The sequence below is a fragment of the Zonotrichia leucophrys genome, chromosome 1A (genome assembly GCF_028769735.1).
Source record: "Zonotrichia leucophrys gambelii isolate GWCS_2022_RI chromosome 1A, RI_Zleu_2.0, whole genome shotgun sequence".
Lineage (NCBI taxonomy): Eukaryota > Metazoa > Chordata > Aves > Passeriformes > Passerellidae > Zonotrichia > Zonotrichia leucophrys.
In genome coordinates, this window is record NC_088170.1 from 12,957,477 (window position 1) to 12,977,967 (window position 20,491).

Sequence of the window (20,491 nt, forward strand, 5' to 3'; positions counted from 1 at the left end):
TGATTAGCCCTTAATTGTACACATAGAACATGAACTAATCTTAGGTGCATCTTATTGCATTCCACAGCAGCTGATAATCATTGTTTACATTCTCTTTCTAGGGCCTCAGCTTCCTAGAAAATGAACAAGTCTCAAAGAAAAGATTTCTATAAAGAAATGTCTGCGACAGATGCCTAGGGTACTTCTCCTTTTAAGAAGAAAAAAAAGAAAGTAATCCAAAAGATCATAACAGAGAGAAAGCACATGGGAGGACAAACCACACACAAGTACCCTCTAGGTAACAAACATTTTATTTATTTCTTAAAGAAACTACAGCAATATAAGTGACTACAGAATTATGAAGCACAGAAAAACCAAAGGAATGAAATGGCCTGGATCCAAGCACTAAGGACATCACACCTTTTCTCTCACCGAGCCATCACTCAGAAAAATCACATTATCTGAAAAGAAATTTAAAAAAATTAATCTTGAGCATTGTTTTGCCTTGTTGTAAGCCTTCACACCATGAAGCCCAGGTATTTGTGTTAAAATAAGTTGCTAAGATGTGGGTTTTGGAATAGAATGATAGTTAATAAAATAAAACAGTGTCAAATAAAAGGTTCCTTCTCTACCTCCCCTGAAAGCAGACAATTCAAGGTGGCCACATGTACTATGAAACAAGTGTGCTAAAGCTGATGAAAAGCTGCTGAACAGTGAAAGACTAAAAACATTTTTAAATAATGGTTTAATTCTTCAACTATAATCTCCATCAGTTACAGCTTATTTCCCTTTCCGTTTGTCATGTTCACTCTGCACTACATACTATACAATATACCATGTCAACAGCCTGCAGGACTATGGGAAGCTCCTACTTCATCAAGGAATTTCTAAACTCTTGAGACTGGGCCTCTCGAACAAGAAACCATTAGGAGAATACTAATTAAAAAAGAGGAATTGCTTCTCCCTTCCAGTAATTTATAGTACTGCTAGCTTTTAAAGAGGCTGCAGAAAAACATCCAGGAATATGACTGTTACATGACTGTTGTTTTTCCTTTTTTTTCCCCCTGTTCTATTTTTTTAGACATACTTGTGTAACAGAAATGTTTGCTCTACTACCCAATTAATTTATCCCTCATTCAAAAGCAACACAGGAGCAGCTCTATCCACAATAAAGATGCTGCAGGATGCTCTAGCTATTTAAAGGCTGAAGGAAGAAGTTGAGTTTCCTAGTTTTCTTTGTTGTGTGTCAAGGCACAAGTCCACTCCTTATCCATTCTGTGGGGTAAGCCAATGACACCAACAGTTTGCAACTGGATACTCTCATTTTCTGTGTGTTCACAAGCAGTGCCAGAGGAAATCTGCTGGTACACACTATCCATTCTCTCTAAATCCCTGAGTGTGGATACTGAGAATGAAGACAAACCAAGCTTCATTTCAGAGGCTCTCCACCCTCTTTTCATTTTAAAAGAGCAAAAGGCACCTTGGTGCTTCGCTCCTTACCTGCTATAATTGTTGTGGCCTGTCGCCTCACATTGTTCTTATCTGTGTATTCACCATAATCTATCTTTCCTTCAACAAAGATCCGAGAGCTGAAAAAAACAAGAATTTTATTTTGGTGAGAGAACTGCTGTTTTCCACTCTGTAATCCATTTGGGATTGAATTTAAAATGGGATCCTAAAAACCACATGTTCCAAACCCCTGGCCACGGGCAGGAATACCATCCACTAGATCAGGCTGCTCAAACCCCATCCAGCCTGACTTTGAACACTTCCAGGGATGGGGCATCTCTGCTTCTCTGGGCAACCTGTGCCAGGGCCTCACCACCTTGACAGTAAGATTGAATATATGGATGTAAACCTAAGTTTCCTCTCTTCCACTTGGAGCCCATGACTATTTGTCTGATCATTACACTTCCTGATGAAAAGGCTGAATTCAGAATCTGATTCAAAGTACACAGGCTTTTGTATCAGTTGTTTGCAGCTGCTCTGCTAACTTGTTTTATACCACCTGTATCTTATTACAGTTCCTGGTCACCATAATTATTACATTAATGCATTATTAAGGCATTAAATCCTCACCCACATTTGTTATTCACTTACCCCTTCCTCACATACTGATAGGTGACATCCCTGAGGCCGGGTCTGAAGACAGAGATCCTGTGCCATGTCGTCTTCTGACTGACATCACCTAAGGTACACAGAAGTAACAGAGCTGGATGCCAAATCCTCTTTGTGATACAAAACTCAGAAATTAGTTTCAACACATCAGTATTCTCAAATTATGAGAAGTGATTTGAAAACAGAAGTTTACTAGCATGCCATCTCCCACTTCACTCCAGAACTAGATGTTCCAGTCGCCTGTATCCAAACAAATTCTTGTGCAGAAGCACAGTTCAAACCAAGACATTGCTTTTTCTGTAAGACAGTGCTCATGCTATTAATTTTTCCCCATCAGTGAGACACACACAAATGCCCCAGCATCTCTGCCGAGCTCAAAGGAACCTTCCTGCACCCCAGATTTGCCAGTGTGCAAATGACCTGGGACACGTTGTGCAGACTCACCTCCCTGGCCCACTTCACTATCTCCTGTCCGCCACATCTCATTGGTTGCAAGGGAAAATATGGTAACAGGATTTTTTCCTTCCACTTGCCTCATGATAGGGTCCTGTCCAACCCGACCGAGCAGCTGAACACGATTCATGGCTGAAACAGAGAGCAAACACACAGGTGAATTATGATGATTCTAAACATGGCAAGCCCTCAGTCAGCAGCTTTTCTCAAGGGCCAGGATTACAACTTTGTGCACCTCCTGAGCACTTTTTAAACTCTTGTGACATTTGGCTTTTTCAGGCCCCAGCAGATGGTTGACTGTGTCTGTACTGTCATTACCACTGTGAACTAACTGATTTAAAAAGCCAAAGGTCCCTTATTCTTTCTGTTCCATCTCTTTCACATCCATGTGTCACTTGAGACTAAACTGCATTGATGTGACTTTTGTTTCATACCAACAAAACACAGTGCACAGCAGTACCTTTGAAACAAAGTTGCATTGCTGCACTCCATCCTCTGAATGAGAGTCAGTTTTTACACCATTACCAGGCCTAGGCAGACACAATCTATCCTTTCCTTCTCCATGTTCAAGGACAACTGGAAGAGGTCAGGGAAGTATCACTCGTGCACAATGAGCATGTGAAGTGAACAGTGAAGGCTGAAGTACACCTGCAGCAAACCCTGCTGGGGCAGCAGCACACACACAAGGGCCCCGGGGACCCAGGAGTGTGAGAAACAAGCACATAAGACACCTGAAGGCAGCTTCAGAAACCATGCCAACAGCAGAGCCAAACCACTGCCACAGATAAAGCACAACTTTTTGGGCTATAGAGTGACAGTCTTGGTCAGGGCTTTCTTCTCTCCCCCCCTAAAGTGCTGCTTCAGCTGACAGAGACCAGGCAGGAACCCACTCAAGAGTCTCTGTGCTTGAAACAACACATCCTTAGGTGCTACACTGAGGAGCCACCATTCCTACGGCTTCTCTCCTGCCCTATTTCAGGTGTCCTAAAACAGAGGCAAACACCATGACTAACAACTAAATTGCATCTCAGGGGTACTTACATCTCTCAAGTACCAGTGAGTTAACCGTGTCAGAGTCATGTCTTACAAACTGGCGTAGCACCTGAAGGAACAGAGAAATGTGAGTTTCCAAGACACAAACTAGGAACAGCATTCACAAGCCTTCACATCTCATTTTCTGAGCACTTGCAGAGGCTCTGCAATTATGTTCTTTGCCAGGTAACTAATGGGGGACCTGGGGAAAGAGATCTGTTCAGCCAAATGAAGCTAGTAAGATTACTTAAAGAACATCTGGTTAAATCAAAGTTAAAGAGTGCCTAGAAAAAAGCATGGCCCAAAGGTACACCTCCAGCAGTTATTTTTGGTACATGGGGTAACTACTGCTTTTCTATAATATGTAAATAAGAGGAGAGGAGGTTTGTAGGAGAGTGAGGGTTTAATTGTTTGAGTTTTAGCCTTTAGAAACAAACAGGTCTGAGTTCTGCTCCATTTCAGAGATTAACCAGGTGTGCCCAAAAAGTACGTAAGTGAGAAAGCTGTACTGGAACTGCAAATATTCTATCCTAGAAGAAAGGAGGGGGGAAAAAAGCCTAGAAGCACTTCTGCTAGAGATCCACGTGCAGGAACTGGAAAAAGGGCTCATTTCCCCGAGCAGGCGGTTCCAGAGCTCACACTGTTTCTCCCCAAGGGCAGACCCAGCGCCGGGGCCCCGGCCCAGCGGGCACGGCCGGCTGAGAGCTCAGGGCGCTGGGCTCCGTCCGCCCCTCCCCTTCCCCCTTCCCGGAGCGCTGTTCCGTGTCCGGAGAGCCGCTCCAGGGGCCGCACTGCCCCGCACGGCCCTACCTGCCACGCCGGTCGCCGCCACATGCTGCCGCCGGGCCCGCACCTGGAGGGAAAAGCAGGGCTGAAGCAGCGCCCCACAGAGCCCCGACCCCGCGCCGCTGCCGCCGCGCTGCGCCCCGGCCGCCGGAACAGGAAAGGGCCGGGCCGCGGGTTCCGGGCGGAAACGCCTCGGAGCCGGGCAGCGCCTGCAGCCCCGGCCCCCGGGGACCCCGAGCAGCGCCTGCAGCCCCGGCCGCCGGGGGACCCCGAGGTCGCAGAGGGGAAAAAAAATAGTAACCAACAAAATTGCATCACTCCATCATCGGTTAAAAAATGATAAAAGCTTTATTCGCACGGAACGATAGGATCGAACAGTTAAAAGCCAGCGTGTGCAACATCGTCAAACAAACCAGTAGAAGCTGAAAATGAGTTACCAAGCGCTCCCTTCATAGCAGCGCAGCGCTCTGTCCAACACAAACAAGCGACAAGGACCCCCAGAGTTACATTTAGCGGGGAGAGGGGGAAGCGTGTGTGAGATCTCAAAGACGAAATACATACAACCATCAACATGGGCAGCTCCAAAAAGCTGGAAAAGCCCTTTCTACTTGCCCTCATCTTTGCTGAAAGGCCACAGTTCACAGGCAAGCAGCTGCAGCACCTGCGAGGTACTGGGCAGGAATTGGGTACAGACAGACCCAGCTACCAACACCCTGCAGCTGTCTCCCCCAGGCGAACAAGGAATCCTCCCCGACTGACACAAAACGAGTCGGGTATCAGCGACTAACTAGTCTGTTAGAGCACACCCAGTTACAAAAATTTCAAAGAATGTTTTTCTTCAACTCCCAGTCCTTAACTCAAGGTATTTCCTATGACTCCGTGTCCCCCCTCAGTGAAACACCACTCCAGCTGCATCCTGAGCCCCCAGGACAGCTGTGTGTAACCAGCCTGGCTCCTGATGTGCGGCTAAAACTCGCTGCTGTAGTCTCTGCCTGCTTGCTCCTAGAAGGGGCCAGCTGAAGATGCTGCCTCCCCGTACAGACATTATCACCCCTCTAAAAATACAATCAGCCCAAGTGTTAAGACCACAAAATCACCAATAACAGGGCCCAACTGAAGAAAGAGGGAAGTGAGTAGAGAAAATGTCATTCTTTTGTCAGGGCAGAGTTACTGAGTCTATAGCAAGGCAAATTACACAAGAAATTAAACAAGTAAAAGACTGAGGACAACCTTAAATCCCATTATCTAGCACTTGTAAGTCTTGTAAGTCAGTCATTTTCTCAGACATCTCATAACTAATAGGGGAACAAAAAAAAAAAAAAAAAACCAGGGAGAGAGAATATGGGGCATTGGTGGGGCATTGGTCTGTGCAGACCCTCTGCTTTCACAGGGCCATTTAGCAGTCTTTGGACACCACAGAAATTCAGAAACCCAGAGTAAAGCTAAAGGAGCGACAGCTCTTCCCTCCCACCAGACGCTTGCTCTTCTGCTTAGAAGAGGTTTCAGACTCTTGTAACTTGGCACTTCCTAAGGCTTGGTCCTTCATGAGGCTCTGGGCAAGGCGAGCTGCTTTAAGTTCCCTGCAGGGGGGAGACGAGGGAAGAGGAAAGGAAGAAAACCATGTCATGTCATGGGCATGAACCCCCAGCAGCTACAGAAGCAAACTACGAACAATCTTGCACAAGAGGGTTACTGTAGTACTCCAGCACTGCTGGAAAGGGGCAGTTTCTCAGCCCAGAGGGTAACATGAAGATTACTGTAGCTGTCCCTAGAGTTTCTGTTTGAAAAGGTAGGAGCTCTTAAGATTTTCCAGAAGAAAACCATGTATCAGGTCAGCAACACACTGGCACCAGTATGGGGAACACCTGGCTCAGTTTTTCTCCCATTGTTTCCGATAGTTGTAAGTGCTGCAACTTAGATCAATGTCATCTCATAAATATATACCTAAATAATGGCAAATGCTTCTTTTCCATTGCTTTTCTTCCCTTTCTGGTACTTGCTGTTCTTCCAGAGCATTCACTCTTCTGTCTACACAGAAAACTTCCTCCCCAGCTGAGCACTGCACTTAGAGGGGTTGTCGGGCAGTTCTTAGATCCCAGCCCCCCAAAACACTGCTGCCAACAGCAGTGAGAGGGAACAAGGGAAATCTGCCACCACCTGATGTTTATCTTCCTTCTGTGCTTAGCCCACTCTCTCAGTGCATTATCAATTCCTCATCTGCCCACTGCTGCAGGTTGTATCAGCACTTTGCACCACCAGTGGCTGCAGGAAGTGCAGAATTCACTGCTATAACTCAGCCAGCTCCTCCAAGCCAGAGCTGAAGCACAGCTGCTGTCTGGGCACTGCAAGTCCCTGTTTTACATCCCCACCATCCCCCAGCTCCAGGCACAGGAACTGGCTGGGGATTTCTGCATTCTCCCAGCACTACCACCCTCCACTCAAAGCTGGTGACCAGCATGGTTGTGCCCACACCTTCTCCCCTTCATGCCCAAGCCAGCCCTACCTTTCCAGCATAGCAGTCTTGCATTTCTCCATATTGAGCTGCTCCTGGAGCTGCACAGCTTTTCCAGAGGAAGGACGGAGAACAGGGTGCTTGGTGAGAGCTGTGGCAGAAGGTCTCTGTGCTGGGTCAGGGTGGATCATGAGCTGGAAGGCAAAGGAGTTCAGAGTCTAACACTCCTGTCACATGCCAGCTGAAAAAGCCACCATCCTGTCAGGAGTACTGCCTCACCTTGAGGAGCTCCAGAAAACGGTGGGGAAGCTTCTGGGGGATGGGTGGGACGTTGCCCTTGCGGATGTGGTGCCACAGGGCCCCGTTGTGGGGCAGTGGTGCTGCCCCAGCTGCCAGAGCCACCGTGAGGGCCAGGGCAAAGATGTCTGCCTTGGGCAGGTAGCAGTATTGCTGCAGAGAGAAGGGAAGGGTGTTAGAAAGGAACATCTTGCTGCACTAAGCAAAGGTGAGTTGAGGAATGAGCCCAAAAAGAAACAGCCAAGTGTGTGTATGTAGCACTGCCTTCAGTGAGCTGTTTCCTGCTCTTCAGGATGAAAACACTGGCAGCAGGCAGTGCCACTAACCACCAGCATGTTGGATCTCAGCCAGCCATAAGGACCTTGCAGGCCACGCTGGGATCACTGCAGTGGCTCCAGAGGATGGCCTAACACATGTGTTCCTCCAGCCTCCACCAGTAAGCTACCCATGCCCAACTCAGACTGAAGGCTGCATCTCATACAGTGGCCCAACAGCCCCCAAATCCACTTGCAGCACAGATACTGTCCCTTAAACACCTGAATTGAATAACACATCCAAGCTGGTTGTTCAATTCTGATTCCCTTTTCATTTGTTGGCCAGACTGACAAAACTGCAGTCAGCTTAAGAGGTGTGTTGTGCCTCCCACCACTATTTGTTCAGTGTGTTTGTTTTACAAGGCATCTGTCTGGGTAAATATATTCCTCAATAATCACATCCCGTTGTTTCATCTCAGCTGGATATGCAAATCAAATGTCTTTAAACTGATAAAGGTTTTGTCTCACTGATCCCTCAAGGGGAATAATTGCAATAATCCAATGATAGCTATTTATGAAGTATTTACATATTAAGTAAGTATTTACATGATAAGACTCACACCACTATTTGTTCATGATCAAGTGCCAATTTCACAGATTTCACAGCCAGACCAGACAGAAGAAAGAGGAGATAAGGTGAGGAACAAGTCAGAGGAGATAAGGTAAGGAACAAGCTAGACTAATGACTGCTTTACAGTTGATGTCTCCCCACTTCCTCTCCTCCTGCCCAGATCTAGCAGTTTTACCTCTTGCAAAATTTCATTGGCCAAAAACCGTCTGTCTCCTTCCTCCACCTGAGGGTTTGTGATTGATGTCACATGTCCAAGGTCACCTGAGACAGAGAACAAGCAGCTGAAATGTAATGAAGCAAACTGAGGTCATTCTCCACTAAAAGCCTGCACTTTATAGGCACCAACAGAAATGCTGAGTAAGAGAACAAGCCTGCTCCTAACTCAGGAACCTGCACTTGGAAACAAGCACATGAATTTTCTGTGATTTGTCTTCTCAGAGGAATTAGTCCTGGTGAGTAACTGGGGCATTCATGACCATCCTATCAGTTGTGTGCAAGTCTCTTCAGCCACAGGACACAGCAGTCTCAGGCAGTAATGGGCAGCCCTAACCTTAGGCCAGCTGTAAAGTAGGCTAAAACCTACCAATCTTATACACCACACCAGGAGAGAACTCATCTTCACTGTCACTCTCCTCCTGCCCAGCAGGGCCTGAAACTGCCAGCTTGTGACAGATGAAGATATTACCTGCAAGACAGAGAAGTTTAGCAATGCAGCAGCCTGACAAATTCATCAAAATCCCACCTGTAGTTAAGCTTTGCAGCCAGAGAAATCATGCACATGCTTCCCACCCAGCAGTCAGCTTTCTGCCCAGCTCACATCCAGCCACACAGCTGGCATAAGACAGTTGTTTCTCATGCATAAAATATCCCAGTGAAATCAGCTTTCCCCTCCCCCTGCCCTCTATAGGAGAATCATAATTTCAGCAGGAAAAAGGAGTTCCTCTCTAAGAATATTAACTCTGTGACAGAAGAGAAGCATTGCCCTGGAGGTGACCATCCTGCAGAGAGGAAACCTCATTACTTGTTATTTTGTTAAACCTTATTACTATTTTTGCAGGACCTTAATTCCCCCAAGGTTGTTAAACACAAAAAAGGCAAGTGTTGTGCAACAAGACAGTAAATAAGGAAGTGCCCATCTTCCCTGGCAGCCCTACTTGCTCCATCAGTATGAAGGTGATTCCCATGAGCTAGGATTACAGAGGTCATGAGACAGGAGTAAAATGCTGCCAACTATCAGAAAAAGCTCAATTCTAGAGCAGCAGTAATGGCACAAATCAAAATAAAAATTTAAAAAGAAAGTACCACCATACACAAGACAAGGGCAAGGTCCTCTTTCCTTTGGAGCACTCAGAAGGATTTGTTACAGGTCCTACCCCTGAGGCTTCACTAGGAAGCCCTCCACAGAGAAGGGCACTACTTACTAGGTTTGATATCCAGGTGCACAAGGCCAGAGTTGTGGATGTATTTTAGTCCCATGGAGACTTGCAGCAATATTTCCTTCAGCTCTCCTTCTGGGAAATACTGCCCAAGCTTTGCATTTTCCAGCAGCGCATCCTGGAGACTCCCACCTAGGGGAAAACAGTCAGTCTGAGACCTGACAGAGGTTTTATGGAACAGCATGTTTGAAACTGTTTAGCTGCCCAGAACAAGAGGCTGGCTAGTGACAAACCCAACCCCAGCAGCTCTGTGTGCTCTAGTGAGCAAACTTGGCCATCACCCCTTGGCTTCAGCCTTCCCACTGCCCTGGAATGCCCAGCAAGGATGGCCAACTGCAGTTCTGCCCCCAGCCTAAAGCTCTACATACTGCCAGGAGGGCTGACCTGTTAGCGATGCTGGTGCTGCTGCAAGTGAACAACAGAAAAAGTAATTGCTTCTGCTGTGCTTGGATGCAGAAAGCAAGTGTAGGAGTGGTGGAACAAGGAAATTAAGTTCCCACTAGCAGATTTTTGACTGAAAATCATTAACATTTGACACAGTTTTGTTGGTCTCCATTGAGACACTATGGATATTTCAGAGGTAGAAGTATCATAGCCTCTGTCCCATCAGCCTCAGATGTTCAGCCACCAGAACACAAGCAATGCACTGATGCTGCAGCAATGAGTACATTTTGTGGTTGCCTCCACCAGATTTTAGAGCAATACTCCAAACAGCTGTCACCACTTTTCATTGAGCCCCAAGACTACAGCTGCAGTCAAAAGATGAGCATTACATACTTGCTTTCAGCAACTCTGGTAGCTAAAGGCATCTTTCCCCATTTCTCTCAAGCAGTGGTATTGCCAAGGGCAAACTTCAGTAGGAGTTTACCATCCTGCCTGCAGCACACCATTTATACTTTGCCTCATCATTTGCTCCATTCCTCTGCAGCTATAAACCCCTTTATTCTAGTCAGGATGCAAGGTGCCTTCATCCAACCAGTTATTACCCATTCTCATTAAGAGGAGGTTTTGCCAAAATACATGGCCCTTAAGTCAGCAGCTCTTGGGTCACTCATATCAGGTGTTACCTGGACAGTCCCAGCACAACCCTAAGCAACAGTCTGGCTTTTCCAGGCCAGCCAAAACAGAGAAACCGTTTTCAAGTCCTAGAAATACAAAATTGCACTGCTTCTAAAACATCAGCATCACTCAGAACTTCACCTAAATATTACACGCCCTTGCTGGATTCTCCACAGAAATGCAGCCCCAGGGCAGTTTGCTTTGTTGTAAGCCACAACACCCACATTAAGGTACAGAAGAAGGGAGCTTTGCCCATGCTGGGCTCTTACCATTGCAGTGCTCATTCTGGATTATCATGTGGTCGTCCTCCGCCCAGGCCGAGTAGTAGCGCACGACGTGGGGGTGGTGCCCCAGCACAGCGTGGGCATACACCTCCCGCAGGGCCAGCTGCCTGGGGGACACAGGGAGAAAGCTGAGGTGACAGCCTGCCAGAGGATACCTGGCTCCAGGAGAGGAGCCCTGTCAAATCCTGAACCCCTCTGTTCCCCCATTCTCTCAGGTTTTGACAGACAGACTGGCTCTCCCAGCTGCTGAGGCAAAACCTGCCCTTGCTCAAATGCCCTGAGCAGCTGTTAAAGAAAATTATTGCTGAGCAAGTCTTTTGTTAAAGAGGCAAAGGCAAAACAGCTTCAAAGACTTTGCTTTAGCTACAGGACACCACAAGCTGGTCAATACAGATAAGAGCAGCACTGGCCATACATAAGGCAGGGACAGCAGTATGTCTGTCAAATAAACTTCTTGAAGTTATTATAAAGAAACTGTCTGGATGGACCCAAGGTGTTCAGGTATTCCATCCTCCCACTTTGCAGTGCACGTGACTTCTTCCTTCCCCAGACATTTACATCCAATAGTTGTGTAGTGGTATCTTCCCCCACTCTCCCAGCTGTTATTGTGTGCAGCAGTAGCCAATTCTTGCTCATGCCACCCATCAGACACTTTTAGATCCACACTCCCTCCTTCCCATCACACCTCTCAAGAACATGCCCATCATTTCAACTGGCAGATTCCAGCAAGCACACTCACTCATCTGAGGATCCTGCCAGAGGCCTTTTGGAGCGTTTGATGGCATAAACACATCCATCAAGGCGTTTGATGCACTTGTAGACGGAGCCAAATTCCCCCACACCGATTTTTTCTAGTTCCAGGAACTCCTTCTTGTAGCGGGAAACCATATTGCTCGCCTTCAGAGTGTATCTCTGCAAAATGGCAAAAACAGCAGAGACAAACAGGAGCTGGAAGCCTCAATAGCTGCCATTGTTTTAGAGGTGTGTAACACTCACTGTCACTGAGCACCCACATTGCCCCCCTCTCCCATTCTGGGTGCTCATCCAGGCTTAGGTGCAGGTGTGTGGCCAGTTCCTGAAACAGAAATTTCAGTTCTTGAAATTACCTTCCACTTGGGTTTTTTTGTGACCACTTTAAGGCCACCTTCCCTGGGTTGGCCAAGTTGCAAAGCTGGTTGGTTTTATATAATCAGGACTTGTTATCCTTAGAGGTAGAATTGTAGTTAAGGAGAAATTTAGTCTAGTTGGGTGTATATGCCTAAGCCTCCTTGGGTCACTGCCATGAAATCCCTTCTCCTGACAACCCAGATCAGTTCTTACAGCTGATGGAGTCACTCAGGGATGAACAGAAAGCAATAAAAAGGTGTTGGCCTAAAGACAGGACTTGAGAGCCTGTTTTGAGCTCAGGAGAGGAGCTTGGTGTGTTGGCCCAGCTATGCAAGAGCAGCTCTGCCCTGGCAGCTGAGGTTGCCTGCAGCCAAGGCCATTCTGTACCAGCTCAGGCTCTGCAGGTTTGAAGCACCAGCTGTTGGCTAATGGCAGATTAGCTGCTCTCAGTGTATTTGTTTGCATTCCCACTGATATCTCACCCAGAGACACTTTTCCACAAAGAGTTGAAAGCTGGCAGAACTGCTGGAACATAATTATTGCTACAATAATGGCCACTAGGGATCTAGGAGCTGCTGGTACTGCTGGGAGAGTGATGCCTACTGGCAGGGAAAGTAAGTAAAGAAAAGCACTGGAGCATGAAGTGAACAACAAGAGTGGTCTAAGTGATTTTTCTCCATCCCTTACAGGGACAGCAGCTCATGTTGCTCAGCGGCCCCCACAGAAACTGCTGTGATTGCTGCAGTTTATGGCACAGGAGGAGGTAAGAGTTGGTCCTCACAGCCAGTAAAATGTGGCTCACATGAAGCAGCAGCCCTTCCCAACAGATTGCATTTCATAACGCAGCTGTATTTTACACTAGGTTAAGAAACTTGGCAGTACAAATACCTCCTAGTACACAATTTTATACCTATATTACATAATCTCATTAGAAATCAAGCAGAATAATATTCCAGTAATTCGCAAGTTCCTTGAGGCTTTCTTCTAGGTAAAACAATAACTGTGGCAGCCCGGATGTTGCCTGGTAGCAGATTTGCTCTGCAGGTGCAGTTTTTCCAGGGAGGCCATCTGCCTGCAATCCCAGTCTCCTCGGCTAGAGGGTACCGTTGTCCTTCCATAAACCTGGCAGTTGCAGTTATTCTACCTTTTCCAAGTTTGTCATCTCAAGCAAATGTTAACAAAACATTCAGCTTAGACCTTTTCTGTCATAGGTATTTATCCTCTGGCATGGTGCCGTGGTTTATACTCCAATAACAGAATAAATTCCATCAAACACCAAGCTTTCACAAACATCTTATCCACTCTGTGGGAGGAAAATGCACAGACACTCACCTTTGTAGGGAGCTCCTTTTTCATCTGGCTTCCTGGATGAGAATCATTCCTATAACAGAAGATTAGGAAAGTCTGGTGTATCATTTCAGTGCAGCAATCCAGCTGGGTTTGAAATTAAATTATATTTTAAATGAGCCTCCAAACCTTGCTTCACAGCCTAATCATGTATTTTATAGAGTTGATAGACAAGTTTTTAGTTGAGCTCTTAAAGACTGCAGTGCCAGGTTGGGAATTCTTTGTTCCCATTTGGGAGGCCTTCACAAAGCAATTTCAGCACTGCCCACAGGACAGAGTGGCACAGTCCAGAGGCATAATTCTCATTATTCCTGCTGAAGCTGCAGCCACAGCACTACAGGGAGCTCTTGATCCCCCACTTACCTTTGTGAACAGAGGCAATGACTGATTTTTATTTATACTTCTGTTACCTTTATACCTCTGCTAACATTTACTCCACACCAATGAACACTACAGAAGCGGATGATTCATTGTTAGCAAATAATTCCAGATACTGAACATCTCCATTGCTTATCCCCTTCCAGCAGCCTGATTTCAGCCTGCTGCCCAAGAGGAGCTCACTCACAGCTCTCCTGCAGCCTTCCTCTTGCCGTTGGGATGGAAGAGCGTTTGTCGGTAGGACTCAGGTGTGAAGGGGTTAATGTTGACAAGGGAAGCGTGGGAGGAGTCCTCAGGGTCAGCGCGGGGAGTGAGCCTCAGGTGCCGGAGGCCTTTGGCCGGGACCTTGGTTGCAGATGAAGGAAAAGCTGTCTTCGATAACAGGCTCTGCGTTGAGAGAGGGAAAAATAAGTGGCAAATAAACCAGGACATTTTTTTTGTTGCTATTTCCGAATAAAATTCTTGTTCTCCTGTAACTCAAGGAGAACTCAGCTCCCTTCCTTGGCAGAGCTGAATCATTAAATCCCTGTGTCCCTAGTTTAGTCCCCATAGTTTTCATTTTCCACAAAGCATTCCATTCTTTGTTAAGCCCTTTCATAGTCTATTCCCTGCTCACTTGGGCGAGGCTTGCAGAGCCATTTTGGCAATCACAGCCCTCAAGAGGAGCCAGCTGCTCCCCTTTCCCTCCTACAGAGAGGTAGAAATTGCATCATATGTTCCATTGACATGGAAGACCTAGTTCTGCCAGGCATGGACCATTGCATCAGTTCAGGTTTGTCAGGAGATGACCTAGAACAGCAGCCAGATTTCCCAGCATTAAGCAGCATTAGGGTAGAGGAAGTGGCTAGAAATATTTTTTATATGGCTACTAGCAAAGCAATATGAACCCATTTCTCCTCACAAGTAAAAACCAGAGTTTCAGAAATTTAAATTCAGAAAGAACCTCTATAGTTCTCCTTGCCACAGAGCACAGGCCATTGTGTTTCACTCACTAGTCCAGAACATTGGACCATGGAAAGCATATTCAGCAGTCTTGAGCTGAAGACAAAAATCTACTCACTATGAATTGACTCCTTCAGTAACCATCAGCTTTTAAAAAATATGTTTGGTTTTGATTTGTTTCAGCTTCAAGAGAGTGGTTTACAGTCTAAAAGATTATTTAACATCATGTTTTCTTCTAGTTAAAAGCCCTTTAAGAACACAGAAGTCTCCCTGTTGAAGATCAAGGACCTCATATATTTTCAATCCCACAGTGGTCTCACTATAATAATCCTGGAGCCACAGCTCCACTCACATCTGGTGGCTCTGCCTGCAGTTTTAGACAGGGCTCTGCTCTCCCATCCTTTCTATCACTTTCAAATGTTCTAAGGCCAACACTCCCAGATGGGTCTACAGGTAGATTTAGGCCCTTTGGAGCCCATCTTTTGCAGCATGCTTGGAAAACAAAACCTTTATCCCAGGAGAGAAAGGAAAATAAATGGTTGATTTCATGTGATTGCTTATGGGCTACAAGATCACAAACTACAAGCAGCATGTTTTGAATCATCTAGCCAACATGTACACAATGCACACCCTGAAAGCAGCCTTCACTACCTGCAGCCCATCTGCTCTCAAAAGATTTTTATACACATCTATTGAGGTTTAACCCCAGCCAGAAACTAAGCCCTCTGTTTTTGAACCCTTTGCTCACAACTACAATGCTTCCCTCAGTGGGATGGGAAGCAGAAATAGGGAAAAACGGGTAAAGGCTGTGGGTTGGGAAAACAACAATTTAATGATTAAAATAAAATATAATCATTATTTTTGCTGTGAAAAGAGAAATAAAACCCAAGACAGACAGGTGATTCACAATTGCTCACCACCTGCTGACTGATGAACAGCCCAGCCCTGGGCCCTAATCAGCCCCTCCTGGCTAATTTCCTTCTGTTTATATGTTGAGCACAACATCCTATGGCATGAACTTTCCTCTGGTTTGTTCCTGGCAGCTGTCCTGGCTTTGGAACCACACAGCTGCAGGTACTTCTGCTCACTGGCACAACATGGGAAACTGAAAAGTCCTTGACTTTGGGTAAACACCACTCAGCAACAGCCATGTTTCAGCAACTCTGTGCTTAGGCCCAAAATCACAATGCAGTACCAGTTACTAGGGCAAAATTAACTCCATGAAAAGCAAGGACAACTTCTCAACTATGTTAAGGTGAGATTGAGGGAGATTTCTTATAAAAGCTCACTATTGGAAATGTTTGGAGTGATGCCCTTTAGATGCTTTCCCCTAGAGAGTGGTAGGCCATTCCTCAGTAAATACTGCCACACAGTCAATCATATAAGGCCAGAGAATCATCCTTCTCTCCACACAATCAGGTTTTTGGAGGAGGACAGAAGTCAAAGCCTAGCTCAGAAGCATTAAAGCACAGATCTCCTGTGTGCCACTTAAGCACAGGAGCAAACAATCCATCAGTAGAGCAGGAACATTGAGAGAAGAGCAACAGCCACGCTCCACTGCAGGCCTGGACTGCTTGGAGCCATGCACACACCAGAAATCACCTGGGAACAGAGAAGCTGGTGCCAAGTCTCCACCTGTGCTTACTCAAGACAAAAAAGCAGTTGGATTATACTCTCTCCAAGAAGTTACACATAAAACAGGGGCTGGGATCATTCTCCCAAGAAACTGGCTCAGTAGCTAAGTTGTATTTTAGGACAGTGACACAGGTGAAGAGAGGCTAACTCCCCTCCACAAGCTCACCTTGGTTTGCCACCCCTTCCGTAGGAGATTTGCTGCCCTGAGAACAATGTCCTGCTTTCTTCAGATCCACTGAGCAACTCTTTCACACAAAAAGAACACTGAGGCACCAGACAACAAGCTGGCTGGAGCTGACCACTCCTGCCAGGTGAAGTACACATCCCAGCCATAGCACCATTTCCAATTTTCAACACAAAACCCATTAGCATCCAGAAATGTGCTGAAAGAGCAGCAAGTGCAGCTGCCCACCTCCAAGCTGCCCCCAAACAACAAGCTTCTTGAAGGGAGATGCATTTCTCTCCTACAGAGGCCCCCCAGGCCTGCCATTACCTTAGGAGTGTGTGGGGTGTCACAGAGCTGCAGCTTTTTCCAGGTGATGTGCAGTGGTGTCTCAGGTTTAGTCCAGCTCTTGCTCACAGATGGGGAAGACTTCAGGGTGGGACTCATCCAGGCTTTTGTTCTGCTCAGGAAAATCTCACTAAGCTTTCTCTGAGGGGTTTTTGGCAGAGGACTGCTCTCTTGCCATTTCTGGAACTCTGAGCTTCTGGGGGGGCTCAAGCTCAGGGAGTCCTCCTCATTTACACTTCTTTCTTCACTCTCCTCACCACAGCTGGAAAAGTCCAGTCGCTGGATGAACTCATTGTTGTTGTCCCAGTCATCCATGTTAGCACATGAAACAGAGCAGGTAGAGCTGATATTGGCCTGTTTTGTTAGAGAGACACAAAGACAGCATTATTTACAAATAAACTATCTTCTTGCCTGCTTCATCAAGGCATCAGTTCTGCTGACCACACTCTGCAATCCCACATACACAGAAACCTTGGTCATTCATCAGTGTAACCACACAGCATTGGTTAGTGAAGAGCACCTCAGAATTACCAGGTTCAAAGCCATTCCACTACTGCTCATGTAAAAACAGATTTTTGCTTTTTGCCTTATTAGCATAAGTCAGATACAACTCAGAAGCCACTGCCTTTGCCAGTAAGTTTCCAAGAGAGCTCCACCATTCCTTATTCCCATCACACAGGGAAACACATACTAAAGAATAACACACAGCCTCCACTCACTCTCTTCTACATTAAATTTCTCAACTAGAAGGGAGGAAAAAGAAAAAATTCCATGCTACATACAGCTGTAAAAGCAGAGGGTGCCCCAGGGAATCACCAGATACCCCACAGACAGACTCCCCCCTGCCCTGGGCCATTTATAGCCACCCCACCCCCGAGCCAATGCTAATGGAAAACAGCTGGAGCTTGGCAGCACCTGTCCACAGTTTCCTGGTGGATGAGGAGTTCTCTCTGGATGTGGATTTGCAGTGCCAACAAGCAGCTCTGCAGGGAGCCTGACTCCCTCTCAGTCTGAGTCATCTCCCTGCTCCTGCATGCTCATCCCTTCTCCAGCTTCCTGGGGCCTGGAAGGGGGGTGATGTTTGCTGACAGCCTGTCTGCTCCATAATCCCATCAGAGATCCAGCCTTTGTGGGCTTTACCTTTTACCTGTGCAGCCCTGTGATGATGGGGCCCTGTGCTTCCCCCTTAAATTTGAATTTCACTTCCTGCATTTAGATATGTGTTAGTTTGGGCAAGCATTGCAGCCTGCATGGAGAGGCCATTAGCCTAATTTATCATGTACAGATTTATGAATGTGTCATTTATAAGACTTCAGGAGAGAGTCAGGAGCCCTACACACAGGGCTGGGTACAGCTTCCCACTTGGGGTTTCAAAGGAGAGGAGGGAGGAGCAGTGCTGGGATGGCAGCCCCAGAGGTGGGGTTGCTGTGTTCAGGTCAACTCTCCCCTCACTGCAGGTCTTTGTAAAAAAAAAACCAGGAATCTTCTGAGCCTTTGGCAACCTGTGAGTCACAGTGGGACTAGAGCAAGTTTTAACTAACTGGGGACAAGGTTACAGCAACCCTTTTTCCTTAGCCTTGAGGAGAGCTGCCAGAAGGACGTGCAGAGATTGGAAGAGGCTGCAGCCCGTAGGAGATGGGTGCCTGGCAGAAGCAGCACCTGCTTTCCTGCCCACATCAAGGGCAATTCCCACCAGAACACACAGGGCCACACTGGGCTGAGCTCTCTGTGCTCTCCTAACCCATTCCTTCAATGGAAAGTATGGCTTTATGTGTCTCTGAAACTGCTTGTTAAGACTGTGATCAACAATTCATTTGATACAGGAATGATTTGTATCCATTCACCAAAACAGCCTCAGGAGGACATGGCAGGAGCCCAGTACTGGTTGCATCTGGCCCAGAGTTGCAGTATTTCTTGCATCTGGCCCAGAGTTGCAGTATTTCTTGCAGGCACAGGCTGTTGCTGCCATGCAGCCTCTCTCAGCCTGACATGCAGCTGCTGCATCTCCCTGTGCCTGATCCAAAGGCCTGGCAGTGCCAGCCCTGGCTGCTGTGACCAGCTGTGTCTGCAGCATCTGGCCAGCTGAGATCCAGGCCCACTTTAGCACTGCTGGGATCTGACTGCATTCATCAGATGTTCTGTACCTGAAGCAGTAAGTTGAAATATATTCATTCTGAAGAAATAATGCCTTTAGTCCCCATGACTACATGTTTTTAATTCCCAGAAAGGAAATTCCTTCAGATCAGTTTTCAATCCCACCTTAAACAATTTTAAAACTTTCTCCCCCTCTCAGGATTTAAAGGAACTATCCATCGTTCTAAGGAGGGATGTGATATATAAAGGAGAAAACTTGGACCTGCTGTGTAAAGAGAGTCCAGCTTGTTCATCTTGCATTTTAAAAATAAAAGCTACCACTCTTTCATTTATATTTTACCTGACTGTTCAAAGACCTGATGACAATTTCCTGAACTCTCAGCTGGAGGGAAAAGGCGTTCATTTTCTTTTGAAGTACAGGTTTTATTTCTAAAAGGGTAATATTATCTTCCAGCCTAAATCATTTCAACTTTGGTGAAATAATAAAACAGTAGAAAATGTGGCCTTTGTTTTTTGCATGTATCCCACAAAGAGTGTGCCCTCAGCAGGCCCAGATTGCTGGCCAAAGCCGTATCAATTGCTCTGGTACCCCCAGGTCCCTTGTCCCTTGAGTTTTTCAGCAAAGCTGGGAGCTCAGAGCATGATGATGTTTCTCACATCTCAGAGCCAGCACTGGCAGCCCCTGCTCCCTGTCACTGCTTGCTCTTCCCACTGCATCCCCTCCCTCATGCTGGGGCAATGCTGGTGTGACTGCGCTGCTGAGGGGACCAGGAACAGCTCTGCACCACAAATAGCTTGTGTGGGTCATGAAGAAATTCTTATTTGGGATTTATTTCCTGCCTGGATTGCTGGGGGACAGACACTTGACATTTGTAGCAGCCCTACTGTGGAGATGAAGATAGAAATGAGCTGTCACTTCAGCATCACCAACATGCAAAAATATATTCATCCAAATGAAGATTGGCACTGTCTATACAGTTAAAGCAAAGCATGTGGCCAAGTATTTGCAGAATCTGGCTTTTCTTTACACAGTAACAAAATATTGTGCAGGGTTTGTTTCTTTTTTTTCTTTACCAATCACCTTCTATGAAAAACTCCATCTGCTAAAAACCACCTACTCTGGTCTACAGCTCTGCAAAGTAAACTTGTGCATGGGCTTTGCGAAACAAAATGCCCACTCAGTGTTGGAGCTGTCTGAAATGAAGCTCACAGCAAATGGATGCTAATGTTATCAAAAAAAGGAGAAAAACCCAAACCCCACTGCTGAGGAAGCTGGATGATGGGTTTCTTAATGGGGTATTGAGCACTCAGAACTGCTCAACAGGAAAAAAGTTAGACAATTAAGGCTTTTATGACAGTATCTTCCTTTTAATTGTGGCCTGCTTAATTGGGCAATTCAATTAATCAGAAAGACCTAGGGAACCAAGTTAATCCTAGTGACACTTAATGACATTGGCGGTGGCATAAGGAGGACGGTAATTACAAGAAGTTGGCTGACGGGAGATGCCTTGGTCATGCTTCTGCCCCCATCTTTCAATCTGCTTCTTCCGCCCAGAACTGTTTCACATCCTTCTGTAGCACCTATGTAGATATACGTGTATATGTGTGTGTGTGTGTGTGTGTGTGTGTACACATACCAGTGTACTGATACTGGACCAGTATCCCTGACTCCTTCACATTTGTGGTCCACAGCTTC

At 46.4% G+C, this 20,491-nt stretch overlaps 1 protein-coding gene across 2 annotated transcripts; it reads right to left on the reverse strand.

The window, feature by feature from the left end:
- Positions 1 to 272: 272 nt before the first annotated feature.
- On the reverse strand, positions 273 to 17,533 carry WEE2 (WEE2 oocyte meiosis inhibiting kinase). Of its 2 annotated transcripts, XM_064737945.1 has the most exons (17): positions 17,484 to 17,533; positions 16,684 to 17,055; positions 13,801 to 14,000; positions 13,221 to 13,269; positions 11,521 to 11,693; positions 10,767 to 10,888; positions 9,424 to 9,570; positions 8,586 to 8,687; positions 8,178 to 8,263; positions 7,100 to 7,270; positions 6,872 to 7,014; positions 4,393 to 4,435; positions 3,592 to 3,652; positions 2,542 to 2,682; positions 2,080 to 2,167; positions 1,480 to 1,568; positions 273 to 440 (listed from the first exon to the last, which is right to left on the reverse strand). In XM_064737945.1, the coding sequence occupies exons 2-17, from the start codon at positions 17,014 to 17,016 to the stop codon at positions 394 to 396; spliced, it is 1,995 nt and encodes a 664-aa protein (XP_064594015.1). In that variant the 5' UTR covers positions 17,017 to 17,055; positions 17,484 to 17,533; the 3' UTR covers positions 273 to 393. The 2 variants fall into 2 exon arrangements, with proteins under 2 accessions (XP_064594015.1, XP_064594021.1); XM_064737951.1 differs by lacking the exons at positions 273 to 440; positions 1,480 to 1,568; positions 2,080 to 2,167; ... (1 more) ...; positions 3,592 to 3,652; positions 4,393 to 4,435 and adding an exon at positions 4,694 to 5,948.
- Between the last annotated feature and the right edge of the window lie 2,958 nt (positions 17,534 to 20,491).